General features: G+C 44.5%; 1 protein-coding gene across 3 annotated transcripts in view; it reads right to left on the minus strand.

The window, feature by feature from the left end:
* The window catches only part of tenm1 (teneurin transmembrane protein 1), a 414,402-nt gene that overhangs the window by 44,669 nt on the left and 348,975 nt on the right, over positions 1-20,758 (minus strand). For all 3 annotated transcript variants that reach the window (XM_035434568.1, XM_035434569.1, XM_035434567.1), the window contains 9 exons: positions 16,660-16,854; positions 14,622-14,822; positions 11,306-11,491; positions 10,744-10,770; positions 10,109-10,255; positions 5,700-5,916; positions 3,879-3,998; positions 3,280-3,541; positions 1,554-1,821 (listed from right to left, as the gene is read on the minus strand). In XM_035434568.1, the coding sequence (XP_035290459.1) occupies positions 1,554-1,821; positions 3,280-3,541; positions 3,879-3,998; positions 5,700-5,916; positions 10,109-10,255; positions 10,744-10,770; positions 11,306-11,491; positions 14,622-14,822; positions 16,660-16,854 (1,623 nt within the window). The remainder of the gene's footprint in view (positions 1-1,553; positions 1,822-3,279; positions 3,542-3,878; positions 3,999-5,699; positions 5,917-10,108; positions 10,256-10,743; positions 10,771-11,305; positions 11,492-14,621; positions 14,823-16,659; positions 16,855-20,758) is intronic.

A 20,758-nucleotide genomic window follows, 5' to 3' on the forward strand; every position in this document is an offset into this window, starting at 1 on the left:
CACACGCACACACACACACACACACACACACGGCAACCACACCACACGCACACACACACACGCAGCAACCACACCACACGCTCACACACACGCACAGCAACTGTACCACACGCACGCGCACACACACACACACACACACACACACACGGCAACCACACTACACATGCACAGCAGCCACACCACACGCACACACACACGCACAGGAACCGTACCACACGTACGCGCACACACACACACACACACGCACAGCAACCACAGTACACACGCACAGCAACCACACCACATGCACACACACACGCACAGCAACCGTACCACACGCACACACACACACACACACACGGCAACCACACTACACATGCACAGCAACCATTCCACACACACACACAGCAACCACAGTACACACACACAGAAACCATGCCACACGCACACACACACGCACACGGCAACCACACTACACATACACAGCAACCATTCCACACACACACACATGCACACACACAGCAACCACACTCACACAGCAACCATACCACACGCACACACACACACACACACGCATGCACGTACACACACACACACACACAGCCCCAAGACTGTATACACACACACGTCATACAGAACAGCTGCAGCCTGAAAGCTCCATTGACTGTCAGCATGACAGACTGGGTTTTTACACTCAGCTTCAGGGTGTGGATATGGCTTTAGGGGTGAGCTTCTTCTGCTGGTGTAAATATAGAGATTTTTCAAGAATCTCTCTCCTAATCAGTTTCTCATGCACACTATATGGATTAAAATGGCTGAGCATGCATGAAATCCAGGGATCTACTTCTTTCCCTTCGTCATTTCCATTCAGGGAACATTTGTGTCTGCGCAGTACATTCATAACACCTGTAGGGCTGCTCTTTTAAATAGCAGGTAACTAAATGTGACGCCTCGTCCTGTTAAAGGTCGCACATGCACCGGGATTAAATTGGACTGGGAGGCCCCTTAGTCGAAGCAGTATCTGCCATCTCACAACGAGAGGAAAAATGCACATGAAAGCTGCTTCTACAAGATCTGTGACAAAGCTCTCCAACAGAACAAACAGCTACATGATATTCATTTTAGCGGTCCACATACTGCAGGCTTGTCAATCAAAGAGTCTTCACAAAGCCCTCAACGCTAATTAAAGTTCATTAAAATTGCACGTAGCTCCCCTCTCCGCATAATTAATAAAACAACAGTTTGGGCGATGCCCGATGAATAAAAACCGTGAGATTTAAAAGCCTGCTGCTAAGCGACATGCGATCCTGCGGGGAAAGTCATGCCTTGAGAGACAGGACCGGTGACAGAGGACGGAATTGTCTGAACGGATTATTCGGCTCCTGCGTCGCGAGGCAAATTCAAATTATAAATCCCATCAACCTGTCCGCGGCCCGGAATTCAAAATTTCACGTGATTATGCAAATGCATTGACTGCAAACAGACGAAGGAGAGTCGGAGCGCAAAGTAATAAAACGCAAAAAAAATAAATAAACATCGGCTCGTTTGTCAGACGGTTGGCCCTGACGACCTACCGATGGCTTCGGTCAAGCCGAAGACCTTCTGGCCGTAGATGTCCGTCTTGTTCCAGGCCAGGACGTACACCAGGCCGGGGGCGGCGGGGAACCACTTTTGGAAGAGGCGCCCCTCGACGGTGGCGGACACGTGCACCTTGGCCAGGCCGGCGGGGGTGACGGAGTGGGTCAGGATGATACGCAGGAGGGACTTGTAGCCCGGGGCGCGGGTGCTGAGGTAGCTGAGCTTCAGGAAGCTTCCGGGGATGCTGATCTCCTCCTGAACGGCCTGAAATCAGCCAATCGGCAGAGAGCGGCGGCGTCAGGTTCCCGCAGAGTAGCGGTTGCACGTTTAGTGTGTACGCTGAGTGAGCCCAACTGAGTGTTAGGCCTGCATTCAACTTTCTACTTTTGTCCATAACTTTGACTTATAGTTTCATACTTCTTTATTCACCAACTGTTTGGCGAGTTCAGCAAGAAGCAAATGTGACTCGCCAAACTGTTCACTTTTATGTCAAAGCCATGGACACATGAAAAGCTTATAATGATATGTATGATATTCCAAAAGAAACATTAGTCATTAGCATAGCATCATTTTTTTTGTTGCATATTACATTATTAAATATAAAGCATTTTAATTATCTGAATCTGAAAGGACTATATGTATGTTCAAACTAGCATAAGTGCAACAAAATAGTACTGTGATATGGAACTTCTATGATCTGATATCTCAAAGCTATACTGTCCATAGATTCAATCCTGTTTTTCTAAGCTCTTAAAATTTTCCATCAAATCCAGACCTTAGTCTCTAACTCATTCAGGAAAACAGAATGGGTAGAGAGAACAAACAGACAAACAGTAATCCCAGGCCTATTTTTAGTGCCCCAATAGCTTGCCAGAAAATAACACTGGACCCCAGACAGAACCTACCTGATGTACTCTTTGTACACAGCGTGAATGCAAGCCGCCATATATCACGCTACCGCGTTAAACCTTTAATCATCATCAGAAAAATCAACAGCGCTTCATCTTTATAGAGATGATCACAATGAGGACTCGCAGCAGTTGTGTGCAAACCTCACCCCTGGCCGTATATTTTATAGCCTGTAAAAATAAGACACCGCCACCTATTTATTGGAGTAGCGGAGACTGGCGCATTTGCATTCAGCGGGATCCTCGGAGCGCTGGGGCAGAGTAAGTGATGAAAGACTCGGTGCTCGCGGTCCATCCGAAGCCACTGCATTCCCGCGCGCGCTAGCCGGCTCCGTATCCGCCTCGCCGATTAGGCGGTTCACACGTTATTGCCACTTTCCGAATGTTTACCTTGCTGAAAGTCTTGTCTAAAATGCTTTTTGATTCCCGTGTACTATTCATTTCTGAACAGCTCGGGCATTGCCTTGATTTAAAAAAAAAAAAAAAAAAGAACTACACTGGTTCCTGCTTTTTAAAATGGTCAGAATGGCTGTGTGTACATCAGTAACTAAAACTGAAATTTCGGCGACGATGCTCCTGAGGCAGAAGGGAAAGCACACTGTCATCCTTCCTCGATGATCGCTCCAAAATAAAGAAAATTACAGTAGTAATTATTATTATTCATAGTACACGTACATTTTTGTTGGGAAAACGTTTACCCTGACATTCTGGGAACTAAATATTTTCACATGGCTAGCTTTACGTTTCTCCTCAGCCACATGAACATGAGATCGCGTAATTATGCCTCTGTACAGAGGTCTGTGATTGGCCGTACCTGCAGCTCCGGGATGGCAGGGCCTCGTTCCTCACACGTTCCTGCGAACCTGGTCAGGGGGGAGGGCAGGACGATGGGGTACGGGATAGCCAGGTTCTTGATGTCACAGACGGGGGCGGGAGCCTCCACCCTGTCCATGGTCACCTTGTCCAGCACAACGAACTGGTTCCACGGCAACCAGACAGCCCGTCTCTGGGTGAGGAAGGGGGCGCGCTGAAACACCAGGGTGACCGAGACCCCCCCGGGAGCTACCAGGTCAAAACTGCAGGAGGGCACAGCACAAGGGAAAAAAACCCCACCCCCCAAGACACACTATGAACACGTGAAAACAAGATATATTACTTTAAAAGTACCATATTTAAACAGACATTTTGACATCCATGATTTACCTGTTCAAACTACATTTCAATAGAACAATAGGCTACAGAATGTACCTATTTATGAGTGAGTGAGCGACCATTTTCAGAAACATCTACAAAGAACCTTGAAAATGACATTTCAGGGTCATTTTCACAGGCAGAGAGTGTCCTTTAAAGCTGGGCAGAAGTAATTCTGCTAGCTCTTGAAGGAGGCTGTGCAGTGGGGAGCCGAAGACTTGCCTGCCGTCCTGGCGGCTAACGGTGAAGCCGTACTCTGGGTAATGCAGGAAGCTGATGTTGACCCCCACCAGCGGGGTCCTGTCCAGCGCCACCACCTGGCCCCGGATCACAGCAACTCGGCTGGAAGACAAGGAGAGGGTCATGGGGCAGGAGAGAGCGATGAGTCCGGGTGTGTGTGTGTCTGCTGAGGATAAGCCGGCCATTTTGGATCAACACATCGGTAACCTACTAAGAGATGTGCTAAGCCCAGCCGCATATGCTAAATACTGCTTGAGGTGTGTCAGATGATAATAATAATAATAATAATAATAATAATCATAATCAATGTCTATGTTGTTAAAACCTAAAATAAATGCACAATTTAAATGTTCACATGCCACAATGACTGATATATAAACTATAGTGCTAACAGCTATATGGAGAGTGAGCAATAGAAGCTTTGGAAAATATTGAACTCCATTGAAAAGCAATAATATAAAACAACTATTAAACTACTGTATGCAATAGGTCTACTTTCCTGATGTCTGGAATGGGGTCCAACTATCTGATGAACACTGTGTGCACTTATTACTCAAAGTGAGTAAGCACAAATCGGCTGAAACAAGACCACAAATGAGGCAAAAGGAGGGAACAAAATGTATCACTTGCATACAAATTGGCTAAAATGTGACCTTGATATAGCCTCTCCATGTTCTCCACTTTAAAAGACCTTCAAAGGACTATATAAAAAAAGTACTTTCCCTAATGTTGTTTGTAAACATAATTATAAGGCAACTAAATCATTCCTTTTTAAACTATTTTTTTCAATGGCAAATGTCAGCTCACTTCCACCTTTCCCTTAAAAACCATGAAAAGCCAGTTGCAGGATTTTTTTTCCCGCCCTCCTTGTGTATTTTACTCCACTTTATCCAGACGGAGGAAAGCAGATCGGGTTACAGATATGGAACCGTGGGGTGAAAGTACAGAAAGAGCCACGACGAGGAATTTAACTGCCTGCCGCACGGGGGATTTGTATGAGTTGAGTATCGGCTGCTCTACAGACCGCCATACATCCTGCACCGAAATACAGGACATTTTACTCATCAGCTTTAATGATGGTACATTTACCATTCCGCCAACCCTGCCCCCAACGTTTAAATGCAGCGTGCTAAGAATTTGAAAACTGTGTATGAGCCATGAACCATGGCAAATAATTCAGACAGAAACACGGGATTCTACTTCACACTTAGCAGCAGGCTGGCAAATGTCAGCAATAAAACAACTTTTCCATCTTTTTGTTTAACTTTAAAACTCCCTCAGGACTAGTTTACAGACCCTGCATTTGTCTGATTACTCCCTGGCCACTGCACAGACTGGTTTCTCACTCCGGAGTTCAGTGCCATAATTTAAATTCGCTAAAGCCTATAGCTATTGCATTTTTAACTTCATTCTGATTATTACTTCATGTGAGTCATAAGTCATCATAAGTCTATGTTCTTACAGAGTCCAAACCTTCTTAGTCATGCAACTCAATGCAGCCTTTCCTCTCTGTGCTTCAAACTTATATAAATGGCTGGCAAGAGAGAAATGAAGACAGGTGCCTACATTCGACACTTTAATGACTTTTTCAGGTTTTTGTTCACAAGAACAGTTTGGTAATTTTCTTCCCTTATGAGGAAATATGCTATCATATACAACATATTTTAAATGTATGGACTTTTTGGAAATGAAATGATAATTATATTTAGCAGAATGCGTTTTAGGCATACTCTCTAAGGGGACAGATGGGACAGATATCAGACGGTCGGACGGATGTCCCTGTCGGAGCAGCCAGCCACGCACCTGCTGTCGAACGGGATGTCCCCGGGAAAGACGTGGGTGCTGGCCCGGCCCGCCAGGAAACGGACGCGGTCGAAGAAGAGGCGCGGGGGCAGCGAGACGAACGGCGCCTGCGTCTGCTGGACGAGGTCCAGGGGGTCGGGGGAGCCCTGGCACAGGGGCCCGCCGCCGCAGCTGGCCTGCTGGCAGCAGTCCGGGTCCACGCAGTCCGTCAGCCCGTCTGAAAAAAAAAAACGCACAGAGCGCCACGTGCCGTCGCTGCAAAGGCACATCGGATCCCATTTGTCTGAATTGGTGTGAGCCCCTCCCAGAAAAGGACAGGTGACCAATGGGGACCCACCGGTAGCTGGTCTTCCTTCAAATCCCGCCCTTAATTATTTACTTGGAGTCATACATTGCATGGGAGCTCAAATCATCTGTTCTTAGTAGGTGTCAATCGGCTGCAGGGAGCTAGCGCACAGGCTAAAATGCTCTGGACAACGGGTTTCCTGGACCATCAGTGGAAGCCACTTATATAGAGTATTGTGTCTGATCTTTCATCCCTGTGGTATATGAGTCTAAAGTACAGTATGAGGCTAACAGAGAGGTAGAGATCAGCACATCTCTACATAAGAAACAGCACTATTTTTGTCCCAATAGTCAAGTGGGTTATTTCACGCTTTCCAGTGTCAATGTGTTCTGAAATATTAATCTGTACACGGTCTTTTTCGGTCTTCCTGCCAAGGAATATGAATGTGGGACAGAATGTCATTTCTTTGGCCAATAAATCTCTGCCCCACACTGCAGCAGTGGTATTTCCACAGGCTATTACGGTACTTTAGATGGCAGCTTCCAGTGATAACCTTCTGCTCCCAATACAACATCCAATTATTTTTTCCTCCCTTCATAACAAAGTGATCTTCAATCAATGGAGGCGCCAAGTCCGCGGCCCTAATGGTAACTCCACCCATTGGGACTGGGCACATCTGTTAACATCAAAACGATCTGAATGAAGACAGACACAACTGCAGGACAGTTGCTATGCATTCCACACCAACGGAAGCAACGGAGTAAAAGGCTCTGTATGGTACTGGAGATTAATGGGTTTGCTTTTCACAACTCTTAATCTCCATGTATATTAACTTTCATTAAAATAATAAGTAAATAAGTAAATAAATAAATAAATGCCAAGCAATATGGAAAAAGAACCGACTGGGATAGATTTGACAGTTTCTCATACATTCACATTGCATTAATGTGTAAGAGGACCACTTACAGCAGTGGTGTCCACGCTACATCTGAAGTCCCAGGCCTCTGCTATACATACAGACAGGCAAAGAGGCCTTTAGCACGCATCAAACTTCCGGAGTGTTTATTTTCTTCTGCTTTGTCTAGCATTGGAAGCTTTGGGTTGCATAAAACGCCACTAAATGCTGGAGCTTCCACTAGGAGCCGGCTGCATTTAAGGTGCTATTGCACCGCTTCGGTTTGTCATTACGTCCATCTTCAGAGCTCACCAGCTCGTGAAAGCACCGGCACCTAGACTGAATTATCATAGGTAATTTACAGGTTTACATTTTAAAATCTGTTTAATTAGCGATTGCCATTGCTGTATCACATGGTCACGGTGTTTGGAACATCAGCTTACAAGCTGGAAGAATACAGAGCCCCTTCTCGCTTCTCGGGGAAATGGCAACACCATAACCATGCATCACACACTAGGAGAAGCTGAACCGCACAGAAGTGCACATGTAAAGGGCATGCAAAGGGTAATAACGTACAGTATGAAAGAAGAGCACTGCGATGTTTGCTGATGGAAGGACTGTAATTTCTGAAAGGTTGGTTGGAAGAAAATGTGGCCGCGTATCGGAGTGAGTGCGTGTGAGCGTGTGTGGGCATGTGAGTGTGTGTGTGTGTGTGTGTGTGTGTGTGTGTGTGCATGTGTGCATGTGAGAATGTGTGTGTGCGTGTGTGCGTGTGTGTGTGCATGCGTGAGTGTGTGTGTGTGCATGTGCGTGTGCGTGTGTGTCTGCGCGCACGTGTGTGTGTGAGTGATGAGGAGCTCATCTGTACAGCTGGTGGGAAACTTCATTATCTTATCTGTTAATCACTTTATTGTGTGAGGTCATTAATTGGCATTTAGTTTCCCTAACTGCAGCTCTAATGAGATCTCATTTGGAATATAAATGACACTTATAATTAAATGTTGATCAGATGAAGATAGGAAGACAGTACAGATTTAGATGTAAATTTTGCCGGTGAGTAATTGACAATAGCTGATTATTGCCCCTTCATTACATAGGAAGCATGTGGCCAGTTTTAAACCTGGTACTTTTCCATACACATGAAGAAGACTAATGAAAATAGCTTGTCCAGCAGCCATATTAAGTTCAGAACAAATGGAGACTACTTCACGTCTCTGAAATAAGCAGCATATTGTGCATAAAGCCAATTATTCCATAGCTGGATAATATTTAGCACAAAAAAGTTCCAATAAACAGCCTGTATTACGAATTAATCCCAGAAAAAAATGTTAAAAAATAAAAGATGCTGAGCTACACATATGGACTGTGAGAACAGGAGAATTAGCCTCAGTTTCTGACAGAATAACGTTCCCTGATAAAGATAAAGGATATTAAACCCAACTTCCACAGATCTTTGTTCTCAACTTTGAATGATGAGTTTAATCAAGGACTACCTTTTTCAATTGTACAAATTGTTTTTAAATGAATTTAGTGTCCATAGAATGTGTGATGGTGTCTTCTGTTAGAGCAAGGGGCGAAAAAAAAATGTGCTTCTTGTTTAAATTTGTCATTCAAAGTAAAAGATAAGGAGCCGTAGCAGTTTGCTGTCTCATTCTGTATTGTATCGGCTCTGGGTGATGGGGCTGCTGATGTACTGGGCCAGAGAACTACAGTGAGGGCGTGAGCCTCACCCTCCAGCACTCCAGACCTGAATCCTGTTCCAGAGCCAACCTGGAGGTTGATAAATTGTCCGTTTTAATATGCCCTGCCACTGATGCATAAAGAGAGGGCATTTCGGAAGACAAGACGAGCCAAACCCTGAAAGGTGCACATTTACAAAGAGCTGATTAATGTATCAAAGGATAAATGAGTTGAGGTTTGACAAACCCTTGGCACTGAACTCAAACTCAAACAGCTACACAAAAACAAAAAGCAGAAAAAAACAAATAGTCTCCATCCAGCAATTATTGGTCATTGGCTTGTCCTTAATCTAAACTGAAGTCACCTGCTTGCATACGCAGTGCATTTTTATTCAGAATGAGCTGAATGTCCGTGATATGTACACAAGAAAGGAACTCTAAATCTTGAGTTAAAATGTTCTCAGTGCATTGTCAAGCTGCTACAGTTCTCTTGCAAAGACTGCAAGGGTGAAACAAGACTACCTTTTCCACCAAAACGTGATAGATGATAAATTATGTTCTTCATGTTTATGAAGAATAGTTTGTAAAAGGTGGTTCCTATATTTTAACCAGAGAGTGAGGTGAAATACTGTAAAGATCCATGTACAAACCAAAAATGCACATTAAATAAAATGGATTAATTGGATTTGCTGATTTTTTTTATTTGCAAATCAGCTGGGATTACTTTACATGCTAGACCAAAATGTCTTTCCTCAAAATTGTTGCAGTTACACTTGCAGACAAATCAGTGACCTTACGAAAAAGCAGCTATCAGAAACTCAAAAGCTTACACGAGTACAGGTGTCACAAAAAGTAAATGAAAAATTGATCATTGTTCTTCACGGAGATGAGGCATGTAGCTCTTGTCAGTTCTTGTTTGCTTGCTTTCGCCATTTGTCATGCTTTATCTCAGCCAAGCAGACAAACATTAAAGTCTTTAACCCAGACCTTTCATTTTTAAGCTGAGACGTTCATAGAAATAAAAATATTTCCACAGCACTGCCTGCGTTTTATGTACGGTACGGTTTTCCGCGGAAATTGGAAACGCTTTCCTGTTCTTACTGAAAAGTTCCCTGAGCAAACGGTGCTTCTGTCCTTGACATTCAGCGGCTCGGGAGGTCACAAGACACCTTGGGCTTTTCGCAGAAAAATTATCGCTTGCCCCGCAGTTACCAATTAACATGTATAGATCTTGCAGAACCTTGAAAATTACCCTTGGGGGAAGATTTCAGGCGACCGTCCTAGGCACACACTTCACCAGTGCTCCTTACAAACCCAATGTAGAAACTGGTGTGATACTAACGGCTTGACCAGACATATTTCTTTACTTGCACGGACAAGCCAAGATTACTACACATAAACAACTTTTACGAAGCCGATATATATACATTCTTGCAGGGTTACATCTAAGCAGATCATTTCCTCGGTTTGTACGCTATTTCACGACGGCGTTAAATCTCCCTCACGCCGGAGGCAGGCAAAGGAGGGCGCAGCTGCGCGGCGACCTCACCTCCGTCGTTGTCGGCGTTGTCCTGGCACTCCGTCTCCATGATGACGTTGCAGCCCATGCCGCTCCAGCCGGCCTGGCACACGCAGCGCCACCCGTTCTGCTCCAGGGTGCACCTCCCGTTGCCGTTGCACAGGCCCGGGCAGCCGTCTGCAAACGGGGGGGGGGGGGGGGGCGAACACACATATCCAAACATTACACGGCACGGCTCTCGCTGCACAGTCAACACTCATAACAAAAGAGCGCTGTCTCTATGCTCCCGTCCATTAATCCACAGCTCTGGCTATAACTGATCTAGTCTACGGTAACAGACTGATAAGGCTTATCAGAGCTTTCCTCCCTGCAGGGCTGCAATACATCGTTGGCTCTGTTGAGCCCCGTATCACAGACTAAACTTCGGACGGAAGCCAGATGTGCTCGTTCAGGAACGCGAATCAGGCGATGACGGGATTCTGGAGGAGCAAAAACTTTTTTATGAGTTTGTTTTTTTAATGAGTCTACTGTATATGAAAGATTAAAATGAGAAAAAAAAAAAACAATACAACAGAAAACCAAAAACAGAAAGTAAACTGGACCGGTGAATGGAAGCAGCTCTTCGGCACTGTTGATGGAATTAGCATTGAGAGCGTATAGCTTACCTTTAACAACGAGATCCAAGTAGTGTGCTGCGGAGAGAAAATAGAGAGGAAATAGAGGGAAATGGAGAACTGTATTAAATTACTAAGCCATAAAGATACTGGCCTACACACTTTATAAAATAATTGCGGCTTATTATTGCACCCGGAGGCTAGGCTTTATGATTTGTTTCAAATGTCCATAGAGACAGAGAGTCTGTCTTTAATCCCCAGTTTAAATGAAAAGTGGAACACAGCGATTTCATAGCACGCTTTTCAGCGCATCCACCAGATTTTAACAGTCATTACTCATTTTCATTTGCTTATAGCTCCCAGGTACGTCTCATTTTCGCGGACCCCAGATCACGCCGCGCCGTATGCGGGAGCGCTGGCATTAACTGATGAGTCGAAGGCTCGGCAGCCAAGTACCCAATGGGAGGGGAGGGGGGAAAAAAACGATGGTGTCGGGCGGCGGCCCACGGGTTTGCTGCCGCGGAGACTTCCAGAATGCCAGAGCTGTTGCGGGTTCCCAGGGGCGGAAAGAGCGATGTCAGAGAAACGGAAACGGAGGGGGGGCGGGGCTCACCGGTGGTGCAGTGCTCCCCCTCCCAGCCGGGATGGCACTCGCAGGTCCCGTCCTTGCACTGGCCGTGCTCCTCGCACCTGGGGTGGCAGGCGCGCTGGCCGCACCCCGGCCCGTCCCAGCCGTCCTCGCACTGGCACTGCCCCTCGGAGCACCTGCCGTGGCTGCCGCAGGGCACCGGGCACACCTCTGCGCGGGGCACAGAAGAGAGGCATAACATCGCTCATGCTTCATTACTCTTTTCAGGCTTTTTTTAACGGTTTTTCCCCTTTATTTACTCAATTCTGAACGAGTGCCCGATCGTATTTCTAAAAAAACTTTTATTGACACGAGCTCGGGCCCTCCCGCGATATCCATGATGCCAGCCTGCACTTCCTAACACAGTTTAAGTAGGGGTCGCACAGATATTGAGACTTCATTTGCAGCTTAACAGGTGGCCTTTGCAGGCTTAACACCCACCAGCAGGGGGCGCTGGTGAGTGATAGGGCCTGGTGAGTGATAGGGATAGAGTCATCCCAGCCAACCAAACCATCCCATCCCTGGGCCACACTAGAGCCAACTGCCCAGCATCCTGTGGGGCTGCTGGCCATAGTCAGCACTGGCACGGTCAAGATTCAACTGTAGGGCCCATCCATGTTTTAGAACAGCGCCTTTACAGAATGAGCCGCACAGCACCCCCTACTCTTAATGTATCTCGTATTAATGAATTCAAAGGCTGCATAAAGTCAAACAAATTACTAAAGAAAGGGCCAATGATTCTAATTATTCTAACTTGATGAAATACTACTTAATTGCTATTTAATGGCTCTTCATGATTAACTAAAAATGAGATAGCCCATCCTTTTTGTATGAATGCATGATAATATTCAATTATGAACTTCGAGTATTCAAATCGTTTCCTGAGGTCCTCTTTTCTTACAACTTCAACAGCATATTAAAAATCTGCTTAATGCATGAAATTATTTAAACAGGCTTTTGCATTATTCCAATTTGTACCAAGTGTGCATGTTACCCCAACTGTCCATGTTTTTATACATTTTTTCAAAAACTTTAATTACATTGATTTAAATTTTATTAGGCTATAGTGAGTTTTTGACAATGTCACGCTCTGCAGGAAAGCAGGATACAGGAAAATGGAAATCTGAATGTGAAACGCAAAAAAAACAAGCAAACAAGGCAAAAAATACAATAATAATAATAATAATAATAAAATTATAAAATTAAACATATATGAATCCCCAGTCGTAAGAAAAGGTGAGCATACAATTGAGCATACTTGCATTTTATGTAGGTGCACCATAGGGGAATGGATAAACAACTGGTTCAGCAGGAGAAAACAATGATTTATCTTTCATCTCAGGTACTCTTTCTTTCTCATTTACCTCCACTATTTGTTTTCATTTCCCTGACATTACGCTCAATACATTATGAGAGCTGCGTTTTGTTCTCACGAGAGAGCAAACAGCCAAATTAATGATCTCTCGACTGCTTCGATTTCTTCACCATTAGGAAACAAGGACATCTCACTTCTTGTAATTTCAAAGCTGAAGCTTCGGCAACAGGACTTGTCCCTTGTGGTAGACAAGCAGAACTATGCCGCCACCGGTTGTGCCCTGATCATGAATTAAACAGGTTATTTTATCGCTCCTATCGCAGAGTTTTCCATCACAAGAACATAAGTGGTGGATAGCTCCACCATAATAAAGTGCTCACATGCATAGCCTACATAAACACTCAGATGAACTAAATGTGATTGCCTTTGCATTTACATATTGTAATGCAATTTCGGTACAGTGGAAATTTTTTGTTAGACAGCACCTACAATTGGTACTATTTCAGTCCAGAAATGGAACTGGGCCAAATATGATTTGGAGTAATTGAAATGTTGAGCCCTTCACAAATTTGAATGTTAAAAGAAAAATTTCATATTCTGTGGCTGGGTGTTCTCCTTCCAAACACCAGTGCAGGTGGTGACACCTATAAATCTTAAGAGAATGGCAGGTAATCTTTAAAATCTAGCTCCAGGCAACAAAGAATTCTGGTTGGCAGAAGAAAAAAACAAACAAAGAATACTACTTGTTTTCCGTTGTCTGTTTAAAAAAAAAAAATAATGAATAAAAAGTGAATCCAAACTGAACCAGGGTTCAGATTGAAAAATCGTTTAAAGCGCTCCCAAATTAAGCAACCCCATACCGACTGAGGCAACAGGAATTCTGTGAATAGGTGGCAGGATCAGTTGGAAGGAGACAAACCAGGAGGAACAAACTAATTTGCACTCGGCGTGCAAGGGAAATAACAGCTAGACGTGTTGACAGTCAACAGTGACCAAGCCTTCCCTTCTGAAGCACCACTGACAGATCATTATAATTAGTGTTCCAATTGACAAACAAAACGTGCAGCTGCGGGAAACAACCAAAATAACATGCGCAACTGTAGCAACAGCAACAAGTGCTTAAAGTTTTAAAAAGCAGCGGTCAGCCGCAGGTAGGAACAAATACGAATAAAACGCATTACTATGCGTTCAATCACTTCGGTCCACCATGGAAAGCGAGAGCTGTTTTGTTTTGCTTTTAACATAATGTTAGAAACACAGCATGCTCCACAGCATACCATGTGTCCATTTTATTTTTTATATTTTTAAGTTTGTTTTGGTACAGCATGTTGTACACCGTGAGGTTTGAGTCTTTGATGGAGTGCCTGTTGTCACTCACAGTGTTACTGTAATGGGAAAGGAGCCCTCAGCATCAAGACCGTTCACAGGGGGCCGTCAAACATCTAATTGCAACAGCTGACAGGGACGGAAATCTTGATTCCGGCGTATTCCACAATCTGAACACATGGTCGCACTTTGTTTCTCACAGCATTTACTAACGTGGTTAAAAAGGTTAGGCCTACACAAATCATGCTGTGGACGACGCTAAGGTTGACTGTTAGCAAAACTGCCGAAAAATCAAGGGAAGCACTAAAAATGGGGGAAATTGTAGAAATGGCAAAAAAAAAGGGAGTCACAGAACTGCCAAAAAAATCCATGACACCCGTGACTTCTGGGACAAACACCCAGCCTTATAGTTATACAGAAATATGTATACTGTGTTCATTTCTTTAGCCATCTACACCTCCTTTAAGGGAGCCACTGTATCTTAGATGTGAGGTTTACATGGTATTTTTGTACTCAGTGACTCTGGGTTGACAGTGCAACATTTATCAATAGAACCTAATCTTCTTTAAAAAAATTTTAAAAAATGTATATTTCTGCTGTGATAAAACAGTTCAAGAGGCCATGAGCGCGAGATTCAGAGCAGTGCATTATGGGACTCACCTGAGGAGCAGTCGGAGCCAGTCCAGCCTGTGTCGCAGGTGCAGGTGCCCGTTTCGGGAAGGTACAATCCGTGCCCAGAGCACTGCTCCTGGCAGGCAGGGAGGGGGCTCTCGCAGCTGGGCCCCCCCCAGCCCGGCGAGCACAGGCACTCCCCCTTCACGCACACGCCGTGGCCCGCACACTGAGGGTCCAGACAATCCACTGCGGGGTGGAAATCAGAAAGGAGAGTGCCGTGAGAACCTTTCCTCCCGCCGACAAGTGCATCTTAGAATCAGCAGATAAGGAGATTATAAGACACGAGCACTTGTCGCTTGTCGATTGTGACAGGGACGTATCTGTCTGTGGACTGGTGCGTGAAGCACAGTGCAGAGGAAATTGTGGAAATGGACTTTTCACATTCGTGCTTCAGAGAAAAAAAAACAAAAAAAAACATGAAAACAGCGGCTATTCCCAACCACGCTTCGAGACAGCGACTTCTCTGACAAATCGGGTGCCTGCGTTCTGCCTGTGAAGCCCGCAGTTAGCGCCCCGCTGAGTGAAAATTAGCGACAGCTGACTGCACAGGCTTTTGGGGGATGCACGTGCGTCTCTTCACAGTCCCAAACTGAAGTACGATGTCGCTGTGGAGGAACAGCCTTACACGTGCGACTAGGTGTTCCACGCCAGACAGCGACGGAAATAACAGTTATGCAAATCAAGCTTTAAAAAATTTGTCCGTAAGCGCAGGACCACCAAGCTTTTTAAATGTTTCCATTCATGCTGTCAGTGCGTTGCTTTGATTTTGAGTAATTATCTATGCAAAGCCCCGCTTCCTCCTCTCTCAGACAGTTAAGTGTAAAACAGCATCAACGCATGATGCTACTTTGCCACACGAGGAGAACACGGCATCTCAGCGGGGAACTTTTAATAGCTGAAGAACGGTCGCTCCATGATACGAACGTCGGAAGGCTGCTAGTACATGAAAATGTTGGCGGCTACAGCCAGATTCCTATCAAAGATTAACAAGCCACCACACAATACATGTCTCAGGCTAACTGATCACACATAATTCTGATACACTTCAAGCAGTTCCTTGAATAATGAATGCTCTGTAAAAATCTATCCAATGTTAACCCCTATAATTACCATAGAGCTTTCAGCCTTGATCTGTTTCTCAGCCTCCAGGCCCAAGGTTGTTTACCAGTGTGAACTAGCAATTATCTCACTGGATACAACTACCGATGGACAATTACTTGATTTTGTGGACAGGTCCAGTCTTGATCGGAAAACAGAGGAGAGATTTGATAATCAGAGCACTATTTCTCAGGCGGATCTATACGGAAAATTATCTCAATCACATATCTAATGATCAGGTTCACATTATGCAGAATTGATTTTATAGGTAATGGGCAGGGAGGAATGTTTAAAAAGTGACTTTTCAACACACTTGTTCCTGGTTATGGTTATACACTTTGTTGTACGTCGCTCTGGATAAGAGCGTCTGCCAAATGGCTGTAATGTAATATAATGTAACGTAATGACTGAGCAAATAAAGACAGGGCGCGGTTCTGCATTTATTATTTCCCTACACTTGTCAGAGAGGCAGGACGTAATGTGTGGTGCAATGGTTAGGGAACTGGATTCGGAGATTGCGGGCTGGAATCCCACTGTCGTTGTACCGTTCAGCCAGGTGCTTAACATGAATTTATTCGGTGAACTGTCCAGGTGTATAAATGGGTTGTTGGCATGAAAAACATTTGTTGTATATGTAAAATATAGGATAATTGAATAGATTTAGATAAAAGCACAGAAGCGTATATAAATATATATGATAATAATATAAAAACAACGAATCCTTCTCATCCTTTATTTCACAGGTGTTGAAGCACGCACCATGACAGTGGCACTGATTTTATTGTAACCTCGCCCATCAGTAGCTCAAGTGTTGTTCGATTACCAAGCGAAATGTACCTTTTGAAAAGCCACTTTGGCTAAACTTATTTGGTATCTGCCGAACGGCCACGTTAGAAAACGACTAAAATGATAGATTGAAGCCTACCTTGTTCACAGTTGTTGCCCTTATACGCGGGGATGCACATGCAGATGCCCTGGATGCAGGTTCCGTGGTTGGAGCAGGTGGGGTCGATGCACTGGTCCTCCTGGATGTCGCATTCCGGTCCCTTCCAGCCCGGGTGGCAAAGGCAGTGGCCTTTCTCATACACCCCGTTTCCACTGCACAGCACAGGGCAGGAGTCTGCAGCGAGAGGAACCGGTCATGACATCACAACTCACATCTTCCCGGGTATGTGCCTTCAGTGTCAAACTGCACTTGCTTTGAAATAAAGCTCCCCGTTTCTTTGTGTCTCGACTGTAAGAAAAAAAAAAAAACCTAAAAACTCTTTTAACAAAAAAAAAATGTCTGATAACAGTGTGTGACTGGCCAGCCCCGGCGGGGCAGGCTGCTGGCACTCCGCGCCTCCAACTCCCGCTAATCCAAAATTGTTGAAGTGGCACCAGGACTGAAGTGGAGTTCAGCGACGAGGGCAGCCCTGGCGAATATCCCCGCCGACGCCTCGCCGCTCCCTCCACCGACCGAAGCGCGAGAATCGATGTTCACGAAAGTAAAAAAAAAAAAAAAAAACCGCAGAGGCCACGAGCTGTGGAGCAGCGTAAAAAAAAAAAAAACGCGAAAACCCGGAAACGGAGCCTGGCGACTGCGTGGCCCGGCTTCGTTTTTCGACAGACCGCTCGGGTTCCGGTGTCCCCTCACGCGCGCGAGCACAGGCTGCTCCGAGCTATCGCCGACGGTGCCTCTGAAACGCCAATGGCGCGCCTCAATAAAGACCTGCTCATAATTTCACACATCGCACCTCGCTCAAATTCTTTGTCAGCTGATCTAAAGGTGGCCGTTGTTCATTGTTTGTGTTAATTGAAAGTAGAAAATAGTGCCTTGCTAGGTGCGTAAGCGCGGTTGGAAAGTGTTTGGGGACTTGGGAAGGGGTGGGGGGGGGTGGTGGTACAGCTATTTTTTTTTTTTTTTTAAGGATGCTTTGTACCATGCAGTGGGATACTCGAGTTTACTGAACAATGACTGTTCAGCCTGAGTTCCTAAGTGGGGCTTAAAATAATTGTCAGATTTCAGGAAAGTCAATTGGAACTTTAATATGGATTCGCCTTCAAACAATCCACCTGGAAAATGTGCCTAATATAAAAATGCTTGGTGTGTTCAAATAAACACTTTCCTGTTTTTTAACGTTTCACTGCAGAGCCTAAGCAGCTTTTTTTTTAAATACAACTTTCTGTATAGTCCTTATTCATGCCTTGCAGGAGGATCTATATCAAGGCTAATCGCAAGAGAAACATTTATGCCATATTCACTGAATATTAATAAATAAAGAAGCACAAAAATTTTCTTTGAAATATTTTTCTTTCAAAAGGTTCTTGACAGCCCAACGACTCAACAGAAACTCCCCACTGATGTCAGCTTTCCCGTTTCCAATGATTAAAGATTGTTTGGTGTTGAAATACACAGCCTGTTGATTTGTAACAATAGCTGTAACATTACCACATCAGTACTGTACAATCCAAGGAAAGCGATACATGTGATTTTGTCCACGCACTGCCATGATGAGGACAGAGTAGATAAATGAACCTTCCCAGCAGAGCTGGATAAAGAACGCATCGTACTTGACAAAGCTGCAGAGAATGTGCAATACGTCAGTGCTTCTGGAAACCCGAGACCCGCAAGTCAGAAGCATTTCAGAGCACAAAGAATAAACTGAAACACGTGGTCATCTGCATGATCATAAAGCTAGCTCAGGTGAGTGAATCTAGCTTCATATCACATCATACACAACAGCCACTGCCCAGGTGACTACAGGTTAGGTGTTTTCAGCGGGAAATATTTCTCTCCTCCAATCAGAAAAGGCAGTCCTGAATACGCTGTCTGGCTTACAGTACGAGGAATGGTAGATACTTTCTCGCTTGTAGGAACGTGTGTCTTTGGAGAATGTGTATTCAGGGATATAGTTCTGCATGCAAAACTTTGGGCAGCATATTTTTGACACCATTGCACAGTAAGAGACTCCAAAATGGGGACAGAAGAGAGAAAAAAAATGCACGTACATCCTGAGGCCTAAAAATGAGTTAATATATCACCATTTTTGCTTCAATAACGTCAAGGTGAAACTTGAAAACTGTGGGGGAAATGGCAGAATTACTGCTATTGTATGGGTTTTTGTAAAAGGCTCATTTTCTGTTAAAGATAAGCAGAGCTCACAGACATTTTTCCTTGCCCATTCGGTGTCAATTTTCAGTCTTTAAAGCTTAAAGTATGTCCACAGTTATTTACATAAATATGCATGCAGCCTTTTAAAGATCATTAAAATCACAATAACTGATTCCTGCATTGTTTAATCCTCATATTCTTGTCTTGCGGCTTTGAATGTGAGAGGGACTAGATAAGGAACAGAATTAGAGAAAAACACAAATAAAACCCTAATAAATTTACATAATATTTAAATGAATCAGATTTCAAGAGATGGGTTGAAGCACAAAACCAGAATTACCTCAAATGTACGTGTGTCATGGAGTGTTGGGCGTTTCTTGTCTTTGCTTATGCGCAGAACACCAGAGTGATGTCTCCTCTCTATGACTCCTCAAGGTCTCCTATGGACAGCTGCATTAAGACAGCGATCCTGCCTGATCTGCGCCTCTCTATTGGTCTTCAAACCAGTCCTGGCACAGCTCCGCAACGAGGTCAATACCAGAAACATTATATTCTCCGCAGCAGTCCACAGCCCATAGAGCAGTGGCAAGGTAAGATACCAGTGGGAGAAGTAGGTAAAATTCACAAAATCCAAGGTTGTCCCCCAAAAAGGACCGGAGCATGGCTGAAATCAGGTCCCTCTGAAATCTATTTGTAGACCACCAGGTGTACCATCAGGAGCGGGGCACTAGATTTAACCAACAGTGGTTTAAAAGATGTGTCCTTTACTGGCTATTTCTGCAGTAGCTAAGATACACTTATTCACACATTAGAGCTTTCTGTCTTGACATAAACTATATATAAAGACAGAAAGCTCTAATGTGTGAATAAGTGTATCTTAGCTACTGCAGAAATAGCCAGTAAAGGACACATCTTTTAAACCACTGCTGGTTAAATCCACATGCTATATATTTTTACTTGTAAGGTTTTTTGAAACACTTGGAAAATGCTGATTGCCATTTCTGGTCGAACCGAGTCTGCTTGTGTAAAAAAAGAAGAAAAAAAGAAAATAAATAAATAAATAAATTCCAAAGGTAAATGGATAGCAAAACCATCAAAATCAATACTTCCCCCTGCCTGACATGTGAGCTACTTTGAGCTCCCAGGCATTCTTTTCTCCCTTTGCTCTCCCGTTTAGACAGCCGTAACTATCTGACAGGTCTCCCTGCCAACCCTATCAATCAACCAGGGCTCTGCTAGCATGCTGTTCTCCATCCTAACAAGTCCCACCCTTTCCCTCCCCCACTAGCTTCTGCAAAGCTCAGAGCCAGTTATTGCAAAGCTCAGGTACAGGCAACTTAAACTTACACTTCACAGCCCCTCCACTTGCACACCAGTATTTTCACAATCCCACAACAGATGTCCATCCATCCGTCCACCCTCCCGCCTACCCTTCTGTCCATCCGTCCGTCTGTCTCCTGGTTCATCTCCCTTCACAGGCCAGTTGGTTTATGCTGAGTGTATACAGTAAATATAGCCGTGGTTTGCTTGTTAGTTATCATTTGTTTGCAGCACTATAGGTGGATTCAGCATCATGGTCCTTCCCTTCACTATATACAGGCTTGCTCACCTCCCCCCATTATCATGGGTGAAACCTGGCCACTAAATAGGGTCCAAACAACAGGAGCACCCAACACTTTCAGACCCCTTCTCAGGCTGCACCATCAGGCTGTGATCTGAAACTGTACTGTTTGACGTAAACGGTAAGTGTGCTGGAAAAAAAAGTCTGCACAACTTTAGAAACTGTATGAGCAAGTTTCTGTTTGAAGAAGAAACTTGGCATTGATGAGCAGTGTATATTTTAACTGTGCTCTGCTGTCCCCTGTTTTACCTGTAGATGTCTTTTTGAAGTAAATCTGGGGCCACACAAGTGCGCTAACAAGGTAAAGAG

Source organism: Anguilla anguilla, chromosome 9 (genome assembly GCF_013347855.1).
Source record: "Anguilla anguilla isolate fAngAng1 chromosome 9, fAngAng1.pri, whole genome shotgun sequence".
NCBI lineage: Eukaryota > Metazoa > Chordata > Actinopteri > Anguilliformes > Anguillidae > Anguilla > Anguilla anguilla.